This window comes from Phyllostomus hastatus, unplaced genomic scaffold (assembly GCF_019186645.2).
Source record: "Phyllostomus hastatus isolate PE091 unplaced genomic scaffold, TTU_PhHast_1.1 phas_scaffold_501, whole genome shotgun sequence".
NCBI classification, from domain to species: domain Eukaryota; kingdom Metazoa; phylum Chordata; class Mammalia; order Chiroptera; family Phyllostomidae; genus Phyllostomus; species Phyllostomus hastatus.
The window spans coordinates 12,149,572-12,163,248 of NW_025334033.1; the positions used below are offsets into that span (position 1 = coordinate 12,149,572).

At 38.2% G+C, this 13,677-nt stretch overlaps 1 protein-coding gene and 1 pseudogene across 4 annotated transcripts in view; both read right to left on the minus strand.

Moving 5' to 3' along the window:
• Positions 1 to 13,677, minus strand: part of SPG11 (SPG11 vesicle trafficking associated, spatacsin) — a 102,406-nt gene that overhangs the window by 23,083 nt on the left and 65,646 nt on the right. For all 4 annotated transcript variants that reach the window (XM_045822682.1, XM_045822686.1, XM_045822684.1 and 1 more), the window contains 8 exons: positions 12,322 to 12,388; positions 9,656 to 9,821; positions 8,434 to 8,639; positions 7,877 to 7,985; positions 6,586 to 6,745; positions 3,682 to 3,954; positions 2,657 to 2,857; positions 1,602 to 1,709 (listed from right to left, as the gene is read on the minus strand). In XM_045822682.1, coding sequence (XP_045678638.1) covers positions 1,602 to 1,709; positions 2,657 to 2,857; positions 3,682 to 3,954; positions 6,586 to 6,745; positions 7,877 to 7,985; positions 8,434 to 8,639; positions 9,656 to 9,821; positions 12,322 to 12,388 — 1,290 coding nt within the window. The remainder of the gene's footprint in view (positions 1 to 1,601; positions 1,710 to 2,656; positions 2,858 to 3,681; positions 3,955 to 6,585; positions 6,746 to 7,876; positions 7,986 to 8,433; positions 8,640 to 9,655; positions 9,822 to 12,321; positions 12,389 to 13,677) is intronic.
• On the minus strand, positions 4,819 to 5,178 carry LOC123808203 (annotated as a pseudogene).

Here is a 13,677-nt window from a genome sequence, read left to right on the forward strand (position 1 = left end):
CTCACACTCATTAGTATGATTACTACCAACAAACAAACCAGAAACCAAGTATTGGTGAGAATGTAGATAAGTCGGAACCCTTCTGCACTATTGGTGGGAATATATATAGTCACTGTGGAAAATAGTATGGTGGTTCCTCAAAATATTAAAAATATAATTATCATATCATCCATCAATTCCACTTCTGAGTAGATGCCCAGAAGAACTGAAAGCAGGATCTCGAAAAACTAATTGTACACCATGTCATTACAGCGTTATTCACAAAAGTGGCAATGTGGAAGCAACCCAAATGTCCATCGATGGATGAATGGACCAGCAAAATGCTGTATATACATGCAATGCAACATTATTCAGCATTAAAAAGGAAGGAAATCCTGGCATATGCTACAACATAGATGAACTCTGAAGACATTATCCTTAGTGAAATAAGTCAGTCACAAAAAGACAACTACTGTATGATTCTACTTATATGAGGTATTTAGAGTAGCCAAAATCATAAAGACAGAAAGCAGAATAATGGTTGCCAGGAGTTAGAGATAGGGGGGAATGAGTTATTGTTTAATTAGTACAGTTTCAGTTTTACAAGATGAAAAGAGTTACTACGAAGATGGATGGTGGTGATGGTTGCACAGTATTGTGAATGTATTTAATACCATTGAACTGTACGCTTAAAATGGCTAAGATGGTAAATGTTATATGTATTTGACCACAATAAAAAGTAATACTAAAAAATAAAAATGACACCTATTAGGGCCCCAGCCATAGAGTGATAGACCAAGGAAATCAATGCCCTTATTTTCTGTGATTTAGAAACCTCAGGAATATTTGAATAACTGATTTTGTATTTTCGAATAATAAATAATAATCTAGTCTTCATTACAGTTAAGACTAATGTGATTGAGGGCAAAGCCATATTGAGATTCCACTGTGATATATTTGTTGGGTAGAATCAGTAAGTTGTTTTGTCTCATTTATCATAGAGCTCTTTTGTGATAGACAAGGCAAAAGTGCCAAAACCCCAGGTAAAACTAAGGCATAGTTCTGTTCCTTTCTCATAAATCCCCCTCAAAGGAATTAACCCCCGAGGGTTAATTATTGAAGCACCATGTGATAAATAGGCCTGAAACAAACTTCTGATAAGTAAAGTCACAAGGCTCAGCATCATTTGGACAGGGACCACTAGAAGTATTGATTTAAAAACAAACAAACAAACAAACAAACAACCACCATTCACACTCAATGCTGCTGGAGCTATCTTGAATTGGTAGAATGTGGCTCATGCATCACCATACTCCTCTCCAGCATCCATAGTAAATACCATTAACTCCTTTCCCACTGAGCTTGGCTGCAGCATCAGGATACTGACCAGAGTTGTAGCACATTAGATGGAACCTCTGTCATCTCTGGCAACCGAGGTGCTATAAGCAGAGCCACTGCAACTCCTGCCCTGCCTCCCCATCCCTGGAACAGTACACATAACTTAGTTTGAATCATGCCACACAGCAGCTATTTATCTGCTGCCACTTCCTGACTACTAGCAGACAACAGGTCACTCTAAGGAAGTTCAAATCAGCGAGAAAGAGCACATAATTCTAACTTACAGTTTCAAGGGTCTTCTGGAACTCCAGTAGTTTAGCTTGGGCTTCCTTATAATTCTTGAAGAACATACAGAGTTCATACATTTCCATCATCAATAGTAATGGGGAATCCTTTGAAGAAGAGTTTGAATGAAATGTAAAAATTCTGAACTTAATATTATTTTCTCATGAAAAATGCCAATATAAGAGAAGGTTAAAATTAGAAGCATGTGTGTTAAAAAGAAAGGAAGTTAAGTTTATACTTCTTTTTCCTTTTGGAAAAAGATACTCTGTCCAGGTATATCTACTCAACAGTCCATTTTCTGTCTGTTCTAACTTGGTCCACTACACATGAGCAAACATGTTCCACTAGATGGTGCTAGAAAACCTCTATGTACACTCCTGGATAATGGGCTTTACTGACCTGCCAACCTACTGCTCCCTATGGCATCAATCCACACAGTTCCATCATGTCATTGTGAAATTTTCAGTCAGAGGACAGGAGTTTGGGAATCAGAAAGTGTGGATCTGAGATGTAAGTGCACCGCTTACTAAAATACTTTGAGACCCTGGGCATGTCACTTAACCCTTCAAGGCTTCTGTAAGCCTTGGTTTATTACTCTGTAAGATGAGAATAAGACCTCTTCATAATATCCTCATACATATTATCTTTGTATAGGACTATTGGGAGAATTAGCTAAAATAATGTATACAAAGCACATTGTTAAACAAATGGTAGTTATTATCATTATTTGTTGTTGGCTAAAAAATAAACCCAGGAATAGGAATAACTGAAAAAGTCAGAATGGGATATTCTAAAGTAACCCTTTTAAAAAAAATTTATTGATGGAGTTTAGAAAGAAAGAGAAAGGAGGGAGAGAGAAAGAGAGAAAGCATTGATTTTTGTTGTTCCACTTATTTATGCACTCATTCATTGGTTAATTCTCATATGTGCCCTGACTGGGGATCAAACCCACAACCTTAGTATATCAAGACAATGCTCTAATCAGCTGAACTACCCAGCCAGGGCTAAAGTAAACCTTTTAAACTCACAAAAGAAATGAAGTGACTATCACTACCTTAAAGAAAAGCTGGAAACCTCTGATGAGAGTTTTGCTCTTCTGCCTTCTTAATAATGTCCTCCAGATGACTGAGAGGTCCTCGAGATCCCAGGTATGACCCTCCACGGAGCCTTGAATGTGTCCCATTGCTTCAGCTGCAACACTGTCCTCCACAGAAGTGATGATCCAAACACAGAGACAAGGAATACTACTGGCATCCTACCATGGGATAAGAACTTTTCAAAATAAAATAACAGCTGGGTTTGAATTACTTGATAGAGGAAGTCTATGGCAATGTGACAACTATGGATGGCTATTTCCTGTTCAGAATAAGCTACCTCAGTAAATTTGTTAATAAGGCTTGAAAAGCCTCCAAACATGAAACAAACCTGAATGAACAACTAAGGGACTTTTATAAACCATTCTGTAGACTCGGGGTGTAGTATGGCAGGTTAAAAGGACTGACAGGATATGTGTGAAAGTCAGGGAAGTGCTAAATATAAGAAAACACAACTGCCCACCACAGAACTGCTGACTAAGGGACTGTCTAGACTATAGACGGCAAACACAAGGCCCGCGGGCCAAACCTTCTTTTATCCGGCCCAGCCAGCACCTTGTTTCTACCTGGCGGCAGTGCCCAGCTCCTTGCCCCTAGTTAAGTAGTTACATTTATACAGTCCTAAAATTACATTCGGCCCTTTAAAGGCAACTGCAAGGCTGATGTGGCCCCTGTGAAAATGAGTTTGACACCCCTGGTGTAGATTATCCTTCTTCCTGGCTCAAAGGCTGTGGTGGTCAGTCCACCAAGGCATCCTTCTCTATGACTGCCAACCAGGAACCAAGGCTCTGATCACAAGAAAGTGCACTAGATGGCCTGGGACCTAAGTTGGAGAAGCATAAAATATTACAGTGACCTTGGAAACACATGCTAGAGCCTCAATATCATCATTCCCCCCATGCTCCCTGATCATCAGCCTCCCTAACCCTCCCCACTTTTTCTATTGTTCTCTGAATCTTTAATTGAGGCTTCTCATGATCCTCACCTGGAGACATGAGGCTAGGACACTAAGAATTGGGGCCTGTTGTTTCACTGCTTCAGCCAGAAGCCAGCACCAGGAGTTTGGCTCCTTTGAGCACCGGAACAAAATTTCAAAGAAATCAATTATCTCTTCTTTGTGTCTCTGGAGTTCCTGGGGGCACTTGTTGCAGACTTGGTCACTGTCCATGCTGGAGTTGGACACTGGGGGCAAGTTCTCAAAAGCCAGCCTTAAGTGGTCTTGAAAGACAGGGCTAAAGTACTGGAGAAGAGATTTCACCTGGAAAACATATTAGATGATTAAAACAGACAACCAAGTTTATTTTTTATTTTTAAAGATTTTATTTATTTTTAGAGAGAGGGGAAGAGAGGAAGAAAGATATGGAGAGAAAACATTGACGTGAGAGAGAAATCAATCAGTTGCCTCTCACATGCACCTTGACCAGGAACGGAACCCACAACCCAGGCAGGTGCCCTGACTGGGAATCAAACTGGTGACCTTTCACTTTGCAGAATGATGCCCAACCAACTGAACCACACTGGTTAGGGCAAGTTTATTTTTACTCCTTTTTTATCTTTCTTTTTTTTTTCTTTTTTAATCAAGTTTTTAATGTATGAAATCTGAATCCTGTCAGTGACATACACATACCTACATGAATTGTTTTTAGGTCAAATTGTGGCTAAATTTTTAAATTCACAATTCCAAGCCACTGAGCCAGCTCTCTGTACCTTGACAACCTTTCTTCCCAATGAGATGAGTCTCCTGTAACCTCTGCTAATTTCCATCATAGTATTTATCACATTGAATTTTAATTACTAGATTATCAGTCTCCCATTAGATTGGACTTCCTTGAGAGCAGGGACCTTCATGTTCACTTTGCCTTGAGTAAGTATTAAATTACTTGCTAAATGATTAATGAAAAATATTTCTATTCAAATGGTATGTATTTACCCATAATTACTGAGCAGTAATCTGTAACTTCTTTAATCTGACAAAATCCTCAAATTTAAACAAACTGATAAAAGGGTTTGACTTAATTTGTGCTAAATCATTTCTAAAATTTGTGGCTTTGGGACATTTTATAAAAAGCTGGTACTTGTACACATAACTGACAAGAACTTTAAAATTCATCATACATTTACTTCACTTTTTAGCTTGATCTTCTAGTAAATCTTTAGCTTCATTGATTTTGGCTGCTATATAAGAGATCCTCCCTTGTCTGGGTGATTTAACAGCATAATTCGTCGATGAGCATCTCTTATCTTTCCTTTATTGGCAGTAGGGCTTACACCTAGTGTTAATGCTGCTTCCCGTTTTGTCATTTTGGGTTCAAACCCACCTCTGTAATAGCCACCACTGAAGGCAGATTTTGGTAGATTTTGAAAAACTTGTTTGACTTGAGGCTCCATATGCTTCAAGGCTTGCAAAGCATAACGGCCTGCAAATCCTGCAGCAGCAATGGTCAGTCCACCTGCTACCACTGTACTGGCCATGGCTCCCGCTCGGTTCTGCTGCCTCCCCCAAAAGCGCAGTTCATCCCACTCCAGAGGCCGCGGCCACCCACTCCACACCTCTACCAGAAAGCAAGGCAGCCACCGCCAAGAAGGACGAAATGTTCAGACAATGGCACCCAGGGAAACATGGTTGGCCTTTATCTTTCAATTATAGTTGACATTCAGTATTATTTTATATTAGTTTCAGGTATACAGCATAATGGTTAGACATTTATATAATTTACAAAGTGATCCCCTCAATAAGTCTAATACCCACCTGGCACCATACACAGTTACTACAATATTACTGACCATAGTCCCTATGCTGTACTTTACATCCCCATGACTGTTTTATAACTGCCAATTCGTACTTCTTAATCCCTTCACCTTCCCTCTGGCAACCCTTAGTTTGTTCTATGAGTCTTTTTGTTTTTATTTCTTTTGTTCTTTAGATTCACATATAAATGAAATCATATGGTATTTGTCTTTCTCTGTCAGACTTATTTTACATAGTATAATACCCTCTCTGTCCATCCATGTTGTCTAAAATGGTAAGATTTCATTCTTTTTTATGGCTGAGTAATATCCATTGCATATATGTGCTACATCTTCTTTACCCAATTGTCTATTTTATTTTATTTTTTTTAAGAGAGAGGGGAAGGGAGGGAGGAGGAAAGGGAGAGAAATATCAATGTGTGGTTGCCTCTAGCACGCTCCCCACCAGGGACCTGGCCTGCAACCCAGGCATGTGCCCTGACTGGGAACCGAACCAGCAACCCTTTGGTTTGCAGGCCCACACTCAATCCACTGGGCTACACCATCCAGGGCCCAACTGTCTATTGATGGGTACTTAGGTTGCTTCCATATCTTGGCTATTGTAAATAATGCTGCAATGAACAGAGGGGTGCACATATCTTTCTGAATTAGTGTTTGGGATTTCTTCAGATAAATATCCAGAAGTGGAATTGCTGGTTCATAAGGTAGTTCTATTTGTAATTTTTTGAGTAACCTCCAAACTGTTTTCCATAGTAGCTGCACCAGTCTGCAATCCCACTAAGAGTGCACGAGGCAGATAACCAACTTTCAATTTCAGCTGGAGCTGAAAATGTTAGAAAAAAATAGGCAAAATTGTTCTTTTCCAACCTCAATTGTGTCAGAGGTGACCATATAATTTTACAAAGTTGTCTGTTGCTTCTGACTGAATTTCCATTTGCAATCTGGAATTACAAAACTGTTCCTTCATCTCTTTAGTACTAATGACTGTCCTTTGTCTGATGCCAACCCACTGAAATTTTAGTAAAAACAACAGTATCATATCAAACAAAAATGTATGTGTTCACAACAGAAAGAACACTATTTTTATTCTAAGAAGTGTTTCAATATCCTCTTCTTGAATAACTTGTAATCAGTGGCTTACCTCCTCAGGGTGGTAATTATGGAGCTGGCTGTGAATAATGAACTGTAACCAATCATTTGCTCTGGCACATTCTCTAAGGTAAGCTGTGCTTAGTTTCACATTGTGGAGCCTGCAGAACTGTACCACTAATGTCCAATGGCTGCTAGATTCGTTGGATAACCTGTAATTGGGGGTGGGGAGGTAGAGAAAAAAATTCGTTAAAATATTGCTTTAGTTTTAAACTGAAAATCAGTAAAAATTAAATCAATTTAACCACAGTATATTCTCTAAAAAGCTTTTCAACAAATACTAAATATTTACTAGACTGCTTCGAAAAAACAAAAAAAGGACTCCTACCTATAACACACAATAGCTTTCTTAGCATGCTGGTAGAATTCATTCCCTTCATCAACCAAATATCTGTCAAATTAGCTATGCACAATCTTTAGGAGAAGTGACAAAATAGTCACTCGAAATCTTCTGAGTGCTTAATGATCTTTCATGATTCACTTTAGAAAACTGGAGCCCTGACAGGTGCCTGGACTTCCTCATTAAGGGGAGGGTACCTGTTCCTGCTAAAAGCAGGAAGCTGTTAAAAGCAGAGTCAAAGCGACAGGAGTTACAGAAGAATGGTGTGTTCTCATGGTCTGGCATGGCTGGGTCAGCCCCAGTGGGATAGCACAGAAGAAAGATAGTGAGAAAGTACAGAGCAGGGCACAAGTAGGTTTACAAGTTGGTTGTGTGAAAAAATAGTACAATAATTAATAAATACAAGAATAAACTCTGTTTCACGTATTCACAACTGTAAACCTACTTTTGCTGTACTCTATATCAGGAGAGGGGCTTCTGTGGATAGATGCTCACCTCAACTTCCATTATCAACTGACATATTAGCAAGAAAAAATTAAGGATATCCGAGTTAAATTTTCTGATATCCTTCAGCTTCTTAGCTTCTGAAATGATTTCAACATGTAACACTTAACAGACTTCCCTGACCAATAGGGCAGTGGAGGACAGAAGGCTCCTCTCCAACTCTTTGAAATTCCATCTCTTAAGAGGGAATCATTACCTTCACCTTCCTTTTACTGATGGTAAGATGCACTTAAAACCCATTATCAAAAAAAATTAAAAAAAAAAAGAAAGAAAGAAACCCCCATTCTCCATTTACTAAGAATCTGCTATATGCTGGATGAGTAAGAAGATAAAGCCTAGAGGGATTGGTGAAAAACTCTGAGATGCTGGAGGAAAGACTAGGCAAACACGGGAACAATAAAGATCGCTGGAAAAAAGGTTGGGATTGCAACTCACAAACCTTTTTATTTCTTCTTGTTGAACATTATTCCATATACCTTCTTCTAAGAGAACAAGCAACTCTTCTACGGCTGCCCTTTCATCCTCAGCCAGTTTAGAAAGTTTTTCAGCTACAAGAAATACAAACAAATTTGGTCAAGAAAAAAGGTAGGAACTAGGCATTTCTGTTTGAAAAGTGCGGTCCAGGGCCATTTCAGTATCCAGTTAAAGGACCCAAGAAAGTGAGTTAAGAACACACTGCAGGAAAAGGATGAAACAGGAAGATCACTGTTTCTTCCCCAACCACTCACAAGTCAATGCCTTAACCCGCGGCCTGCAGGCTGCATGCAGCCCAGCATGGCAATGAATGCAGCCCAACACAAAATCGTAAATTTACTTAAAACGTTAAGATTTTTTTTTTGTGATTATGTGTCACAATGTATTTACTGTGTGGTCCAAGACAACTCTCCTTCTTCCAGTGTAGCCCAGAGACACCAAAAGGTTGGATACCCCTGCCTTAGACCTATTCATCCCAGGTCCTTCAAACAAACCAAGCCACAGAAAGAAAAGGTACTGTACCTAGAGACTCTCTGATAAAGCTATACTGAGCATCTTCGTTGGTACACCGGTAGTTCAGAATTATATTGGCCACTTTCATATCAACTCTGAGCTTGAGGCTGTCGAGGCCAAGCAATTCTAAGAAGCAAACACAGGCAGCTCCTATTGAAGGCACGTGGAAGGAAGAGAGGCCTAAAACATAGGCTTCATTGCCTACTTGCTGGATCCTGATAAAGAAAGGAAGCAAAATCATATCAGCAAATGAAAACTGCATCTCATCAGGAGAAGCAGATGGAATCACGTCAGTGGTAACATGGAGTGTCAGACACCTGTGAGTTTTGGCTTCTTCCGCCTTTCCTTTTGGCGCCCCTTGCACACATTCACTCAGGTTCTTGGGGGCTTTCATCTGTCTTTTGGCTCCATAGTCCCCCATTTCCTTATATTTTACCTTCTTCTAAAACACTCACTCACAGTCCAGATTATTCTGTTTCAAATTTCATCCAGGGAACAGGGAGTGACTTTTCCAAAAGATTGTCAACTTGTGATCTTGTCAATTATATGTACACAAACTACCAAGAAAATGAATGCCACTTAAAGTTTGACATCTTAAAGCACAAACATTTTAAAGGACTCATGTGTACTTTTACATGCATAGAAAATTTTTGAGGAAAGACCTACAAGAAATTAACCATGTTCATTTATTATGTAGAATGAGGATATGACAGTGAAAATACATTTCACTTTTCACCCTTCTGAGCTACTTGAATATTTTCCATAAAAAATCCATTACTTTGTTAATTATAAACAAACTAATGATTTCAAGGGGGAGAGGGCAACAAGGGGATTAAATACTAATGGAAAAAATACAATAAAAATAAAAATAAAACAAACTAATAAAGTAAACCAAAGATCTTAAATAAAGAATCCAAAACTCATAGAATTCTCTCTTAGGCTTATGGTAACATCTGGCAAGCTCCTGGATCATTTTTTTAAAATAGGATTTTAAAATATATTTATTATCTTTTAAAATAAACTTATATTTTTTCCTGTTAACAAAAGTAACACACACTAAATGTAGAAAAACTTGGGGTACACAGAAATGCACGAATGAAAAAAAATCACCATCCAAATATAATCATTGTTAACTCGGGTATACATGTTCCAGTACATTTTTTTAAATGCACATGTAAAATACAATGATATGCTTTTTATAAGCAGTACAAATGATGTTTTACATACTCACAGCTGTTTGGGTGTCTTGCTCTTAGTTAGCTCTTGGACCAGAAAAGTACCAAATGCAAATGATGGCCGCCCATGATATAAATAATAAGCAAAATTCAGACGTTCCACTATAGCATATTTATTCACCAGGTCAGGGCTAGAGAAGTGTGGGAGATGACTGGATGCATCTGAAGGGAAAGTGAAGCAGTATTAATGCTCTGCACCTCACCGTGATTAATTGTAGATTTGCACATGGAAATCTTAAGTCTACAATGGTAAAAGAAAAATGGTTGCTGTAATTATTTTGTACCATTGTGTCACTCTGAACCGCCAAAATATAACAGTTTTATTTTAATATGGAGAGATAGTCCTCATTTATGCAAAAATGTGTACTGGAGAAACTGCACAAAAATTTATAAATTGTGTTTTCCCCCACTGAACTTGTTGTAATTTCAGATGCTTTAATTCTATATGTAACTTCACAATAACAGCAACCCTTTAGCTGTGAAATCTCTTCCAAAGATCTGAAAATGCTTTTTAATTCACTCATGCAGCTCATTATGCAATAAAATTTCTGCTTAACATATTTGTGTGTCCTCTGTTTACCATGGCCAACCCACTGTACCATTCTCCAATAAATACCTTGAGAAGAACATCTTTTTCTCCATATTAATACCCTCCTGCACCTCCTCGTGTCATCACTACCTGTGTTTCCTGATGTTGTATGCATAGAGCACCTTATTATCAACATGTTGGTACCATCTTTCCAAGACCAGTGGAGTGACTCAGTTTAAGGTTCCTCTATGCCCATGAAAATAGCCAAAAAATTTTCTTTTCTACTCTTAGAGAAATCTAAAGTCAGAAGATATCTAGATGTGAGAAGTTAATATGAAATAACCATTCCTGTCAAGCCCTAATATTTGTCTCTTAACCACTTACTACCTATTTAAAAAATAAAGAGAGATAACATTCTGAACCGTTAAAGGAACCAATTCTGGAAAACAGTGCATGTGTTCTCATTTTCAAAGTTCAAAGCTTGTTTCTGAAATAAAGTTTTATCCTCCTATGGAATTCCAAAGAATTTTTTATATTGTGACTTGGCTTCTACAAAAAAAGACGAAAACCTCAATGGTGTCTTGACATCTTACAAGCTATTACTTAAAAGTACACTACCTTTGAGATTAAAAGTTGTCACATTACATGCCTTGTCTGTATGTTTCTGAGATCACAGTAATTTTGTTAACTTATAATTCCATATAAAACTACTTATTTATTAAATATTTGCCGAATATATGTCAAGTGTATGGTACTTTCAGGTGCCAAATGAGTAAACTTAAGGTTTTTATTCAAATAAGACCCTGATTTTTTAGGAATTGGGGTCTAGTGTGGAGACTGCGCGTAAGAGAAAATTCTACCTAAAGGGAAAATTTTCTTTTTCTCTGACCTACCACAGAAACGAAGTCATCATGTAGTTTCTTTATATTCCCTTTCAGTGGTAAATCATATGAAAAAGTTAGTAAACATTCTAATTAAATACAATTCTCCAATTTTATGAATCTGTATTATTGTTTCATTTACTTTGTGCTTTATTTGTTCAAATATGTTTTAAATGTCTGAAAACCAGGCAGGGAACATTCATACCTTCAATTTCCTGTTTCCTTGGCATGTACCTACCTACCTACTAGAGTGCTCAGTCTCCAAGACAGAGGTCACGACCTTGGCTAAGTGATGGTGTTGGATGCTAAGAACAGGACAGAGGATTCTGTCTACTGTCTAGTAACTTCACTGTGTCTTCATTAGACAATGCAATAAGCACTACTTTATTCAGCACTCAAGAAATAGTTGTTGAATATCTAGTATAGGCCTGCAATGGGCTCTGAACACTAGGTAAATTCAATATACTGAAATTTGAATTTATAAAACTGACACATTAGAAAATTCATGTTTATGTATGTCAATAAATGTGGGTTATATATCATGTGCTAAGTACTAATTTGAAGCCAACTTTAGAACAGTTTTGGTGGAGGCACCACAGGTAACGTGATATTGAAGGCTAACTCTAAATGCAAAAAAAACAAAACAAAACAAAAAGAAAAAGCAGTTTAAGAAGGGCATATGAATGTTAACTATACTTTAAAAAAGGCACACACACTCACAAAAAAAAACAACCCAGAAATTTTTACAGCCTAGTGAGGAAGGCAATGTGTGTGTTATCTGGTGCTGACCATGTGCCAGGAACTGTAAGAGCTTATTAAGTGCCCTTGTCTCCTTTCATTCTTAGTGTAACATGTGAGGTAGCCACTGTTATTAAGCTTCTTTTACATGGAATTGAAGAGAGGTTCAACCACTTGCCCAGGGTCCTATAGCTGCTACATGGCAGAGCCAGGATTTATCTAATGCCAACATTCATGCTCTTAACCTTAATAATACTGTATTGCTAACAAAGGGATTTTTTGGGGAAAAAAAATTAAACAGGTACACATTTCCCAACATGTATAGCACTAGTGACTTAATACAATGGCTTTTAACTCACAGTATGTTTTCAATTCATTGGAATACACCTTTATTTATTTATTTTTATGTAATAGAAAGCAGTGAGAAAAACTGGATTGGCTTAACATAAATCAACTCCTACGGATCAACGCTACTGAAATGCTTCCAAAGCAAGAAGTACCCATAATGACTTACCTCCTATAGCTAGTGTGTTGGCAGACTGCCAGCCAAACAGTCTGCTAGGATCAAAGGGCAATAATGACTGTAAAAGGGGAAAAGTCAAATTGGAGTTAAAAGTTAATTGATTCTAAGAGCCCTTTGGAGCTCAGCCAATAAGCAGCACACTTCAACCAGCTACAACAACATCCTTAGAAATCAAATCTGTTCAGGCTCTACAGGCCCCAAAATAAAACTAAAATTTAACATGGGAAATTGTGCCTCCAAGGCCTGCAACTTCTAGCTCCCAGCCCCCGTTAATACTCCTGCAGATACATAGTAAGTAGGAAGCCTTTACTTGCAAGTACTTACATAAATGGGAAGATTCAACTAGAAGTGATATCAACTTAAGATGGCAAAAATGGAACTCTTTTGATACCTAAATTAAATTTTTTGTATGCAAAATTAGAAAAAGCTGGCTCTAAAATTAAACTGAATGAATGGGAAGCTTATCTTGACTGGAAATTAGAAGCTTCCAGGAGGCGCACAGATAAATTCTCTCTTCTATAAGAAGTTAAGAACTTTCAGAGCCTGTCTCTGAACTCATGGAAGTTTCTGAAGCTCTCAATGCCAACACCCCATTCTCCCCTCTTCTCCAACTGTGCTCCTGCACCCTTTACATCATCGTCTGGACTTATTCTCCTTTTCTTTTCCTTCTTCTTTCTTTTCTCACCTCCCCCAGTACAGCTCCCTACTGACCTTTGGACCACGCACAGTGAAAAACCAGAAAAGCCAGTCTCAGGGAGAGGGGAACCAGCGATGGTACAGAATTAAGGAATCTACCTAAAGACTTTCCTGACTTTCTCCAGAACCCTGATGGGTTCACAAAGGCATTTATTTATTTTATTTACTTATTTTATCCTCACCTGAGGACATGCTTATTGATTTTAGAGAGAGAGGGAGGGAGGGGGAGCAGTGAGGGAGGGAGAGCGAGAGATCAATGGATTGCCTCTTGTATGCATCCAGATCAGGGATTGAACCCGCAACCTAGGCATGTGCCCTGACCAGGCATCAAACCTGTAACTTTCCAGTTTATGGGACAACACTCCAACCAAATGAGCCACACTGGCCAGGGCACAAAAAAATTTAATTTAACTGTTAGAACATGTGATCCTGACTATTCTGACCTGTTCCAATTAGTATACCTATTGGTTTCTGGGAGCAAAACAACAGAATTACTAAATAGAATTTGATGGGAAACTTCTGTAGAGGAGACTTTTTATTGTAGAAAACCAGATCGCCTTAAGAAGGGTTATAGACAACTGAAATGGGATTTAGAAAGCGAAAAGAAACAGAAACAAATCTAGGGCTGCTACCAGGACTATGAGAGGGCAT